Below are 13,846 nucleotides of genomic sequence, written 5' to 3'. Positions count from 1 at the left end.
ATTTTTTCTGTAATTTAGTTCCAAGTTATCACTGCTTTAGTGTATCCAATAGTAGGCGACTCTGCCATATCATTGCTATCTGATATAACGTCGTGGAAGGGATTGGGGTAACTAATTGTCCCAGAACAGGCGCGTCTTCCATCTGTAAAGTTTCCAAATTGTCCTTGTCCTATGTCTTTGGCAGTGGCTGAAAGGGGTTTCTGGTACTCGTGAAACTCTTCTACCACTTTTTCAATTTCGAAATCAATTGCTCGCAACTTAACACACAATTAATAAATTGGCGTTTGACGAACGACCATGAAATTGCCGACATATATCAGTTTTCTACTGGCTTTCGGAGCCTCGAGACAGAAAAAAATTAAATATTCAAGCTCGCCCTAATCAGATTCGAGTTCCTATCTACTGCATCACAATGCGCGACCGTCAATAATAACATACCCTCTACTACGGGCCCACCCCGATTTTTTTTAAACCCGACTTCAAAATTGACTGGCCGGGTCGGGTCGGGTCGGGTTGGAAAAAACCGGGGATCCCCGACTTCCCGGGCCGGGTTCGGGTTCGCCGTACGATCACTAATGTAGATTTGTCTCCTTAACCATTTGAATGAGTTTGCTGTTGTTAAATCCACTGGAATTGTCTAAAACGTGACTATTGTTATATAACGTTCTGGTTGTGAGCAGTGGTATGATCTTGGACTTTCGTAAGATTTCACATGATGCTTTTGATTTGTTCTTCATATAGCAACACCAATTTAGAAAAACACGATCCCACCTCATTCCATATTTCGATGTTGTCATGGTTTTTATTTGTTCTCGGAGAACTATGGAAGTAAATGAGTCATTATTTCCCTCTTCTTTAAGTTTGGCTTTGCATAACTTTTCTATCGCCTGTCTACTTTTTCTTGCACGTCTAAATTCTATTATTCTCTTGGTAGAACGCCTTACAGTAATAATAGCTCTTTGCTTAGCGGAAACAGCGCGTAGTTTCATTTTCCATAAGGTTGCTCGGTAAACTTTACAGTGTGAGCAGCGTGTTTGGAGAGTCTTCAATTTCATAAACCGCACACACCTTATACTATGTACAGATTTAAGTCTATCATTGTAGTAGCATTTCTTTCTGCAAACTAGATTACCCTTTGAATTACGTCTTTTAAACAATTCTATCAAATAATTTTCCGTATTTCCAGTGCATAACTGAAATTCATCAATCTTGTTTAATAGTTTCATAATATCATCATTGCATTCTATATTCAATTCTGAGCATATATTTTCAAAGGGAAACGTTTCACCCAAAATCTTCAGGCTATATTTCAAGCTTGCTTCAAAATCAACGATGCATTCTATAACTTAAAAATCATTTTGATGCTTGGAAAAGACCACAGCAGTTTTCTCTATTTGTATTGTCCAACCGGGAGGAGGTAATAACTTGGAAGGTGTCACGCCAGCTGGTACCTTTAAATTTTAAAAGACCAGTTAAATATTTATTGAAACTACGGAAATATACTTAATCTTACAATGTCTACTACCACTGCTGTTGGAGACATCACATCCAGGAGAGGAATGGGATCAGGAAATTCAGGGGTTGGACCTCGAAAGCCATGAAAATGTTTTGAGCAGATGTGACTCCATTGATTTATTTTAGCAATAGATAGATCTTCTCTACCACAGGCCAAAACCCACCGTTCACACTTTTCCCTGTCAGTTTTAGGTGAAGGGAAATTTAAAAAACAAAATTCCTGGTGCTCCATTTACGCTTTTAGTTTTGGGATTCTGCCTAGAGTTGCATGGCCCATAATAGCACGTTTTCACCATAATTTCTATATGTAAACAACATAGATTACGTTTCACTACAGTATATTTCTTGTAACATTAAAATGGGATGAGCGGCTAAATGTGCGCCTGTTTTTGTTATTATCAAGTTTTATCAACTGAATAAATTTCCCCTTTCCAAAATTTTACTAAATAGAATATGTTTTTACCCCTAATTATTGGTAACTTTCCAAATTATGGCTAATTAGCTTGTTTATTGCCACCTTTTCCAAAAAATTGTTATTTTTAGTTTCTTTCTACCCTAAAAAGAGGTGCACTTTTAGCCATTCGTAAAATGGGTATGTGTTATTAAAGCTAAATTATAGCTCACCTTTTGAAAATTGATGAGCATATATCAATTATTGCACTTGCAACAAAAACGACTACGTAATATTAATTGATATAGTAATACTTAATTTAACAGAGTAAATAGATCATACTAAAATAGGACGAGGGAGGATGTTTTCAACTCTTTACCATAAACCTTGGCCAAGCCTTGGCTGACGATTCGCAGTGCTTAGGCTGCTTTCGACAAGAACAAAGTTGGTAAGAAATTCTTGAAGTTCTTGCCAAGAATGAAAATTCTTATAAAATCGAACCGGAACCGGAAACAGTTTGGTCAAACTAGCCTTTGGAGGGTAAAGACAAATAATTTACACTAGCCAAAGCTACACCTTCCATTCCTGGTGCGTGTATATTCTTTGCCACAAGTTTCTGACCAGTTTCAACATATGACAAACGTTTAAAATAAAAGCTACATCGTCTTTTGGATTCGCTATTCAGGAAAGGAACCAAAGGTTTTAAATTATTCATAAGTATTTGTGTGAAATGGTTTTTTGTCTTACCAGGGTTTGGAAAAACTGATTTGATTTCTTTGGAATTCATGACTACTCCGAGTCTGTGTGCCATGGAAATGTTTGATGCAAGCCGATCGCAAACGAGCGCAAAACATTTAGCACCAGTCAAATTCAGGTGATGGAAAGCTTCTCTGACGAGTGTATCTAGAAGTCAGGCGGGGGTGTCATGAACGAAAAAATAACCAATCGGTAGCTTCCAACTACCGTTTATGGCAACAACCATAAATACAAGAACAGAGGTAGCGACTTCATCATTGTCAGTCCTGGACTCGATGCTAGTGCCATAGTTGACGTAGCCATCAAAGGATTTCCCATTCCACTTTATCTCTTTCCTAATGGCCATTTCGTCTAACATTATAGACACCAAAACTGGGTATTTAGATTTTTCCACTTCTTTCTCAAGGAATTGAAAACTCTGGGCAGTGAATCCAGGTTCTCCGTCTATTTTGGAACCCCAATTTCGGAGTGTATTTGGATGACGCAAACAGAAAATTCGGCGAAGATATCTATACGCTTTAGGGCTATAGAAATGCAAGGTTATAGCAAATTCTCGAAGAATGCTACTATAAGCTTTCTTGGCTTTGTTTTTGGGTCCTGCTTCCTTTAAATGTTGGAAAAGTTCTTTCGCAGTAGGAGAAAATACATCTTCTAATTGTATAATATTTTCTTCTAGCATTAATTTGTCTTTTCGCAAAGTTGCGATAATTTCTTTGAAACTTTCAATCTTTTTATCTCTTCGTATGAGTCTTCGCTTTGTTAAATTAAATGTCTTTTGGATGATCTTTCTTCTTTTCATTTGATTTGCCAGTTGATTTTTAAGCATCGCAATTTCTCTATTCTAAAGTGGCGGTGTTATGATTGGAATATGTGCAGTTAAGCGTGGCTCTATATTCTCTAGCATAAGGGTTTCAATTTTTCTTAAAATCTTTTCGTCTATCTTGTGATATGTCTGAGGTGAAAGAAAATGTCATCATGTGTACCAACATAAGTTAAACATAACTATTCAATGTACATGAAATGTTGACAATAAATATAAAGCTGCAGTCCTTTCATCAGTTTCTTGGTTTTTGTTTAAACTCTTATTGCCTTCAGAGCAACCACGTACTAGTTCAGGGCTAGGATAGTCCCAATCCATGGGTTCAACCAAACCTTCAACTTCTGATGAAGCAACATTGCGTTCCTCTGCCTGATTATGTTGTAAAACATTAGGGATGTTGCCAAACTTAATAAAGCGTGTATTACATTTTTATCCATTGACATAATTTCGCCATCTGTATTTTCAATGTCAATATTATGAGCAACATCATCCACAACTTTACAGCCACAGATTTCTAAAAGGTCTTCAGGGTCTGGGATTATCTTTATTGATCGCGAATAAGACGCGGAACCCTCCGAAATAATAGATTCGGGTAAAAACAGAGTAGGAACTGCATTAGCCGATAGCACGCGTATTTTGGAATTTTCGCGATAGTCCGCTTGACAAAAATGATCACCGCAAATAGCATCATATTTTTGTGGAGTCCATTCGAGTTTATTAATGGCCTGACACCATTGTTTCATTAACTCGGGATTTTTAGTAGGGAATCTTAATAGTACAATTCAAAAAGTGTTGAACTTCTGAATATTTTTTAATAGTCTTTATTTCTATACTTACTTATGCCACGAAACATTTTTATTCCTACCAGTGTTAACGCACGTTTGTATGCTTGTGAGATATCTCGTTTTCTGCAATATCTTCTGATTTGACAAGAATAGTGTTGTCATTTAAGGTTAATAGCGTTTTCACCTCTTTGTCTGGGTTAAGAAGTAGTTCATATAGGGTTTTTGCGTCTTTTATTATATCTGTTGAGACGTGTCGGGTGTTTTGTCCGAACTTACCCCAAAAAGAGTTCAGCATGAGTTTACTCAGGCATCTTAAGCCTTCATTCTTTTCTATTTTATTTATGTCTAAATCGATCCCCTCGACTTCTTTGTAATTTTTGACGTACTTTTCTTTGTCTTCCTGAGTGACACATTCGGCAGGGAATCCGCTAGCCAGCGTTTTATACTCGAGGAACGCGTTTACATAGTCTTTAAAAAGACCACCCTGTTTAGTATTGGGATCGTATTGTGTTATTTTGTACGACCAAGCTTCATACATTTGAGTGATTTTGTATCCTCGTTCTACGGCGTATCTTAGTTCATCTGTTACCCAAGTCCCCCGCAGTTCTCTTTGATCAGGTGTGTGTGTGCAGTCCCCTTGAAATTGTGTCTTACAACAGGTGTAACAGAGGGGAAAGGTGAGCTTACCGTTTATCCTAGCTGGCAAAACCGGATGTATCAGATTTTGGGCCGGAAGTACGTCACATTTGAGGAGTCCATCAAAAGAGAAGATGTCGGGGAAATTATCTAAAATTATTTGAGGATGACCAATGGGAATTTTTCCAGTTTTGTTGACGAAAGGGTACAAGCTAGTGAAATCCACGTAGTGCATTTTTTCTGTCCCCGTTGTTTTATGGTATAGCTTGTTAGCACAGCAGCGTCCGCCGAAGAAAGCGTCGCGAGGGTTTAACCTTTTGGATGTTTTAACGCGGATGTCGTTCCGTTTTAAAATGTCATTAATTTCGGGGTTATTTGTTTTGGCTTGTTGCCATTCACATTCCCATTTGACATTGACTGTATATCCCAGGGCTTCTAGTTTGCTAATTTTCTTCTCTGTTTTTGTGTACCTGGTGTTTAACGTTTCAGTAGGGTCACCATGTAACATCTTGTTTCAATTGATGGGGAAGTGTATTTTACATCCATGATAATAGCAGCCCATGTATTCAAACGCTTCTTTGTTGATCGGGGAATAACCATCTACCTTCATGGTCTGTATTTTAACTTCCTTACCCCTAAAAGAGGACTGAATAGGGATATTTCTCTCATGAGACGTCCATTCAAGCCATTCAATGGCGCCTAAAGATTGCTTCTCACCAAGTCTGTAATAGTTTGAGGGAATGATACTAATTGTGTTCGATTTAAGATAATTTTTCCTGAAAACGTATGAACAAACGCCAGGGTGAGTAACAGAGCCGCAATTAAAAGGATCTACGCTAGTGACTTTAAGTAGAAGGGACCGAAAGGTTAAACACCCTAAAAATAGGAGTAGAGTGTCGTTTTCGCAATAATAATAAAGCTCGTTTAAAAAGTTGAACCCTTTCTCTTTACTGACTTCTGAGACATGCCATTTCATAAAGGTGTCCAAGTTTTTCCTTGTAAAGTACTGGCACCCGTAAGCCTCTGTGGGGGGTAAAGTATTTTCTAACACGTAGTTTGTCTCTTCCTGTCTGTCTATATCGAACGCGTGATCCACTACGTTGAAAAGAAAATGGGGAAAGTACCCCTTGGCGGAATTAGGTAATCCAAAAGTGGCGGGGAACTTAGATAAAGCCACAGGGATAAAATTGTATGAGTCGAGGAATAATAGATTAGAAAGCTTCATTTCTAAAATACGTGTACCGTTAATTTTCAGAGTTTCGGGTACAAATTTCTCGTCTCGGTTAATTATTTCTCTAATTAATAGCTGGTTGTCATAGTTGCTGCCAAAGTGGGATAATACAATAACCTTCTTTACGTCGAATAAGCTGACTAAATAATCTAGGAATAAAGCTATGGGTTTGCCTCCTGAGAAACGTTGTTTTCGGGGTCCAAATTGGTTGCATTTAATACAATTAAAATCTAGGGATTTTTCTTCTATACAGTCTTCGCAAACGGAGATGCTAACGCATAAGATGGCTTGATGTTCGTAAGCACCCAACTTTTCCTGACATATTTTCGTCTGTATGCATTCCACGTCAAAGAAAACATGTATTAGTTCGGGTATATTACGACGTGGTTTTTTCGATGGGATAAGAACGGGGTTTTTATCTTTAATCACTTGAATGTAGCATAAATGATCGCTGGGTTGATGTTTTCCACATACTTGACAAAAAATCTCACCACAACTGTGGTTAGTCTTGCGGTTTCCGAAATCAATTGTTTTAAAACAGTTTTTACAAAGGTAGAGCCTCTCACAAAGAGGTTTTTGTTACCAGTTGGAACCAAGTGACTGTTATAACAGTCGTCGCCCCAGAATTTTCGCAAGCATGACCCACATGTTTTTTCACTACCATGGCAAACTGTCGGTCGCATACATTTGAAACAAAAGTCGTTGCATTTGTGCGATTGAATACGCCAGTAGGGGGTAAGACACTTCTCGCAAAAGTATTCGTGACTAAACAATGGTTTTAAATTGGTAATAACGTTATAATGATTATTTTCGTTAAGTAGAAAGAGGCGTGGTCTGGTATCACTAGGGTCATTTTCGCCTAATATTAAAATGGGTACCCTATTTTCGAATCTGTAGACAAAGATGGAGTAGGCCGATAAATATAGTTTAAATTTCTGAAAAGAATTAGGGCTACCACATTCGTCTAGGGCGACTCCTGCCTTACGACATAGCTCTAAAGCGGCTGTTTTTTGCAACGTGTTTCCGGTGGTTATTTTGGATATGGTCATGTAACGGGTTTTGGCTTCTTTGTTGTTTTTGTTGTTCATGTAGTCACGATGAGAAACAGCTACACAGAGACCTCGGGCCAAGCATAGATTATCGGTACTTGTAATCCGACGTATTCCTCGCCTATCTTTAGAGAAAATATTGAAGGGTTTAAGCTGACGACGATTAGATCGACCGTATCCTTCAGGAATTCTCACTATATGGAATATTATTTTTACAGGTCCTTGAAAAAAATGCTCAATTTCATCGTCATAAAGTAGATCGGCTAGTTGGTCAAAGAGAATAGAGGGATCTACTTGGTCTAGTCTTTTAAATGACAACTCTAATTCTGGCCTGCAATTTATACCTAGACTCCTCAATGTTATTTGGACATAATCAGTGGGTCGATATTCGCTTAATACGTGATCCGTAATAGTACTTATACTATCTACGGGGTCGTCAGTGATGTTTAGAACTAATTCTCTACCGTACATATTAAATTGGTCATAGAATTTTTCGCTCTGTTCCAAGATTTCGCAATAAGGGACATCCTGAATAGGTGAAGGTGGGCACCCACCACCCCATTGATCATACGCATCGGCCTCGGCTTCTTCCGAGTCCACGAGAGACTCCTGTTCACTGGGTAGGTAGTCGGAGAAGTTTAGAGATAGGTACACAAAAGGGTCGTTTTGTTGACATTCTTGATTCAAAAATGTCGCCATCTCTATATCGTATTGTGGATTGTTGAAATCGGTGATTAAGGCTTCTTCATGACTAGTGGGTATTAGTTCATTCCGTCGACTTTCTATGCGATCGGCGTAAGAAATATTTAGAGGTCTAGGAATTAAGTTACTTAGGTGGTCCAATTCGTCTATTGTATGGCAGTCTTCCGGTGTTCTAGGGACGGTTCTCATGTATTCAATGACATCCAGAAAAGTTTCGATTATATTTAAACCTCCATTCATAATAAAGTTAGGTAAAGTTGAGGGTACATTAACAGGGTCGATGTGTAAATAGGCACATAGGAAAAAATAAAACTTGTATAATGAAGTTAGGGGCCAAGGCCTATTTACAGCTAGTTCATCCAAATTCCAGCGAAGTGATTCGGGATCCATCTTGATGTTACGAGATCTTAAGTTCGAATGCGATATTCTGTTGCTCTCTCTCGTTATTTTATACTAAATTTCTCTAGGCTTATTAGCAGGGGGAGGGGGTAAAGGGGTGGAGGGTTACCTAAGCCTCTATTGGTCAATGGTACGTTGACCTTCCGGACGTCTTTAAACTACTATTGTTTGTCAATCAACAATAGGTGACATAAGATTGACAGCCGAGTGATTTTAAGAGGTGGCAGATGGTAACAAAAGGATGAGCCATCAATAGATTTGGTAATTCAACAAAAGGATTGTAACGAAAGAGATGATGCGTCATTCCATTAGCGGGGTTTTTACGACATTACGTGAAGATGTATTGTTAAGAAAGTATTTCTTCAATCTATCAAATATTGACAGGTTAGGGTTGTCTCTATTACTAGATAAATAGGCCAAGTTTACTATTGTATAATTTATCTACTCGTAAGTTGTTATGAAGTTAAATACACAAAGGATGTCGAGAATACGTCAGATCTTCGGACGTGCTTAAACACGTCTAACATTGTTTGTGAATCAACAATAGGTGACATAAGATTGACATCCGGGTGGGAGATGGTAACAAAAGGATGAGTCGTCAATAGATTTTTTAATTCAACAAAAGGATTGTAACAAAAGAGATGATGCGTCATTTCTTGGGTTTTTACGACATTACGTGGAGATGTAAGAAAAGTATTTCTTCAATCAAATATTGACAGGTTAGAGATGTCTCTATTAATAGATAAATAGGTCAAGTTTACTATTGTATAACTTATTTACTCGTAAGTCGTTATGGAGTCAAGTACACAAAGGATGTCGAGAATTCGTCAGATCTTGGAGATTAATCCTCAAAAACTACTTATTGTATTATTTATTTTATTGATTTTGGGGGTGCTGGAATTCCTTAATCTGTGGTTTCAGAACTTTGACATAAAAATACGCCTACAGTCTAACAATGGAACAGTCAAGGACAATAGATATTTCGCAATAGCTACGTAAGAAATTTTGTATAAAAACCCCCGAATCAATAGAGTAGAGTATCATTATTCGAGAAGACCTTAAAACTGCAACATGGAAAATCAAGAAGGTGGGAAAAGGAAGATAGGTGTGACTAATGAACGTAAAATTAACGGGAGATTCCACATCTCGAAAAAGTTGTTCTTAACAACTGGTTTTGTAAACGGAACCCTGGATCCTGAGGTTCGCCTATGCCGAAAGCACTCGGTAAAAAGCTTCGCCATTTCTACGGAAACCTGGGAAAAGCTGATGCCGCGCTTACCTGTTTTAGCGGGCTGGACTGCCGCCCATGAAGCCAACAATTTTGAAATCGTTTTAAATGATACCCCTAATGAAAAGACAACAGTTGTGGCATACCATAACACATGCCATATTAAAGACTTAATAAAGGAGGACTCTATTGTTTTGACCAGTATGGAAACAGCGGCATTGAATCGAGTTTCGGGCGCTGTAAAGGAGCATCTCGTCAAGATAAATAACCATGAAATCGTGTTTACACACATGGCGGATATCATTTTAGAGTTTTATAATGATATTTATGATAATTTATACGGGGACCACGATCGTATACCTTATTTAGATGGACAACACGAAAAATTTGACGTCGTGATTGGGTACTTCACCAATTTCATAACGTCGTACCAGGTCGTGACGAAATTCAACAATGTTCTTCAAGAAGAAAATCTTGAAAATTATTTTTATAATTATAATTTATTTTCTGTAATATCGGGTCAGATAACTTATTTAAAATCACGTATGCATTTACTAACTCATTTTTAATTTTATTTGTATTTATTTTATAAATTTTGTCTTTACAATAAATTGAATTGAACCGAAAAACTGTTATATTTTCTAAATACATATCATTTTAATTTTATACTTGCTAATTTTTTTATATTAATTTTTGCTTAGAATAAAATGAATTGAACTTAACATCTGTTGCATACTCTTTTTTAATCTCTACCATATTTTTAATAGTGGGGGGAAATCCTATAAAAAAATAAATTTTTTTATAGGATAGGGGGGTAAGGGGGTGGCGCGCGAGCCGTTGGGGGCCAAAAACAACGCGTCCCCCCGTTTCGCGAAACCGCGTGCGCGCGACCGCGTGTTAATTATACGCGTTTAAATATGAATATCTATTATAATTTAGTGTCATTCAAGTATTAGACATGATACCATTCACTACACCTGGAAACTTAATTATTTTTGGTCCTTCGGGATCAGGTAAAACAGTTTTATGTAAAAGAATAATAGAAAATAAGGATAAAATGTTTCAACCCAAAGTTGATTTAGTTGTTTGGCATTATAGTATATATCAGAATGGTTACGATGAATTGAAAGAAATGGGTGTAATTATGCGTCAAGGTTTACCCGACGTTACTATATACGATGGTACTCAAACAACATTAATCGTATTAGATGACCTCATGTTAGAAAATAAAAATAATATTTTATCCGAAATATTTACTAAACAATCACATCATAGGAAATTATTCGTAATTACCCTTTTACAAAATATATTTGAAAAAAACTTGAGAACAGCTTCCTTAAACGCTCATTACATGATTCTTATGAAAACCGTAAGAGATCTTATGCAATTAGTGGCCCTTTCTAAACAATTGGCACCCAACAACTCTAAATTTATAGTAGAATGTTATTTGGACGCGACAGAAAAACCACACGGGTATTTACTTTGCGATTTAACCCAAAAATGTCATTCCGATTTAAGGTTTAGAACAAATATTTTACCGGGAGAACAAATGGTCATCTACACTCCCAAGAAGAAAACTATATAATTAAATAACATTTCCCAAATTTAATCATTCTTTACGATGTCACCACCAAGGAAGGTCAAGAAAACATCGGGGAATAAAAAGAAAAAAAGTTTAGCCGCTAAAAATATCAATTTAATAGCCGCTTTGGGGCAATTAAAAAAACCACAAAGATTAGCTATTCTTAAACACTCTAATCGAGAAATTATTGATTCAATTAGCGAGTGTTGTCATAACGCTTTACAAGGCGCCATCAATTTGAAACCAGACGTATATAATAAACTGTGCAAGCATAAGAAACATATTCGTAAAATTGCTTGCAAAAATACTCATTGGAAAGACAAAAGAGCTATTTTATCTAAACAAACCGGGAAGTGGTTTCTTTAGCGTCCTTTTTCCAGTAATTTCGAGCCTTTTAGGCGGATTATTGGCAAAATGAATAAAACACTAGTTTACGCTAATAAAATGACCTTAGTGCCTCTGGAACAACAGCAACAACAACACGAACAAAGTCCTAACCCACCACCCCGTCAATTGATAGCAACAAACAATGATATTTCAAAAAACAATGCAGTGTTATCGGAGTTGGATAAAGAGATGAACCTAATTATCTCAAATCCTACTTTAGACGAAAGAACCAAGTGGGTTTTTTACGAGGAAGCCTTGAAACGATACCAGAACATCTTGAAACCCCGCCCATCGAATAAACACGACAAATGGATTAATATGTTTCCACTGAAATATAGGGGAGCAGCGAGAAAGATATTCGATCACTTGCCAGATAACGCCCATAGTATACGTTGGGACGACACGGGGGCTCTTTTTGTAAATAACTTTAAGATCCCAGATTCCGATATAGTGCAACTAGTATATTTTACTATACATCCTACATTGTTCAATAACAAAGGCGTGCCCCCGTCACTCATCGCCATTCCCCCTACGGGATGGACGGAATTCCAACCCTTTGTCCAAAACTTTATCGTCCCGCCACCAGTTAAACCGTCGCCACCAGTAGCACCTGTGTCTATAAAGACGTCACCCCGCTCTGTACCTCAGAAGAATAAACTTCGACCAAGAACTTATTTAAAAGCGAAGAAGAGATTAACCTTTGACAATAAAACGAGCCCTTTAATTTTGAAGAAACAACCTTATAATAAAACGTTATAGGAGGTCTATCGCGGCTCCAAAAAGAAGAAACCTTAAAGAACACTTATCTCAATAGTAAACACAAAGCCGCCTTCACTGGATTAAACCCTTTGTACCAAGCAGTCCGAGATCTTGAGATTTCGAGAAATGATGTCAAAGCCTTTCTAGAGGCCACTGACGTTTACACACTACATAAAACTGCTATAAATAAATTCAAAAGACGTAAAATCCCTGTATTTAACATCTCGGATAGAGTCGAAGTAGATCTTGCTGATTTGGGGTCAATCGCCAAATACAATGATAACTTCAGATACCTTATAGGCCAGGACAGATAGGCCAAAAAAGGGCTTGACCTAGAACATTAGAACATAAAGATGAAAATTGGTACATGTGTTGTTTTGCACCCAACAAAAAATACACTAAAAGTCCCCTGCTGTACAGCGCGAGCTTTCGCCGCCATCTTGGAAAATGGCCGCCGGAAATGCCAGCTACAATGTATTCCACGTTTTTCTTCAAAAATTATGAAAATTGGTACACATAATGATTGGAACCACATGAACATCAGGGCAAAATTTTACAGCTCTGTGCTCAATAGTTTGGTCGCCATACTGGAAAATGGCTGCCGTGAATGCTAGATACAGTATATTTCACCATGTTATTGGAAAATTATGAAAATTGATAGGTATTATAATCAGAGCTGTGTGAATTTCATAGTAAAATATTGAAGCCATTTATCCGATAGTTTGACCGCCATTTTGAAAAATGGCCGCCATCAATTTCATTTAGATACACTATATGGTTCAAAAATTATGAAAATTGGTAGTAATTATGTTGAAGACCGTCTTAACATCATACTTGAATATTGATGACGTGCTACTGATAGTTTGGGTGCCATCTTCGAAAATGACTTCTTGAAATGACAAATATATTACCGATATATAAATTTTTTCGATATTTTTTTTATTGAGTAGATGATTTTCATGAACGTATTAAACACCATAAAAATAACCAATTTTGAGTCTAAATTATCGACCCATCTTCAACAATGGTCGCTGAAATATTGATATCCTAAAATCTGGAAAAAAAGGAAAGCCATGTTACTTCCATTTTGGTTAGGAAAAACCATTTTATATGGGGTATAAACATTCTATTGCCGTTAAGGATTAGATTTAAGACACATTTTTAACATTTCGTTCATATTTCGCTTCATCCTGAAGATTTTTATTACGGCTAATACCTTGACAATGACCACATTTTGCCCAGCAAGCAAATCCAGATCGTCTACATTCACAGTTCTTTACACAAGATGTTCTGCAGACTGCAGGTACAAATAATGAGTGTTAGAAGTTCATCTGATGTCGGAATGAGAATGGTGTGAATGGGTTTTCGACTTTCGCGATCGCGAACCAATCCCCACTGTTTGGGATTAAATCGTTTCCTAGCTATTGTTGGACTTGAAGATACGCTCGGAAAAAATGTAGTTTTGCGGCGTCGGTTGTTGGATGAAGCTTAGCGAGATCAAATGAGGACAGTATGTGCGGCAACGGTTCCATTATACGTGTTACATCTACATGGTTGAAGCGTGACGTGTCAATTATCCCCATTAAACAAAGCGAAAAGAAATCTC

General features: G+C 37.3%; 1 protein-coding gene across 1 annotated transcript; it reads right to left on the bottom strand.

The window, feature by feature from the left end:
* Window positions 1-949: 949 nt before the first annotated feature.
* Window positions 950-2,279, bottom strand: LOC149680939 (uncharacterized). Its single transcript, XM_089834442.1, has 3 exons — window positions 2,140-2,279; window positions 1,514-1,816; window positions 950-1,451 (listed from the first exon to the last, which is right to left on the bottom strand). The coding sequence occupies exons 2-3, from the start codon at window positions 1,745-1,747 to the stop codon at window positions 1,347-1,349; spliced, it is 339 nt and encodes a 112-aa protein (XP_089690568.1). The 5' UTR covers window positions 1,748-1,816; window positions 2,140-2,279; the 3' UTR covers window positions 950-1,346.
* Window positions 2,280-13,846: the final 11,567 nt, after the last annotated feature.

This window comes from Phalangium opilio, unplaced genomic scaffold (genome assembly GCF_054372755.1).
Source record: "Phalangium opilio isolate 3A_F unplaced genomic scaffold, DU_Popi_V2 ptg000039l_1, whole genome shotgun sequence".
Classification (NCBI taxonomy): Eukaryota; Metazoa; Arthropoda; class Arachnida; order Opiliones; family Phalangiidae; genus Phalangium; species Phalangium opilio.
This window is presented reverse-complemented; position numbering and strand designations above follow the sequence as displayed.

Excerpts from the sequence above, each read along its gene's own strand:
- LOC149680939 (XM_089834442.1), bottom strand. The coding sequence starts at position 1,747 with ATGGAGCACCAGGAATTTTGTTTTTTAAATTTCCCTTCACCTAAAACT. Across the intron at positions 1,452-1,513 it reads CAGCAGTGGTAGTAGACATT|GTACCAGCTGGCGTGACACC; the intron begins GTAAGATTAAGT and ends TAAAATTTAAAG.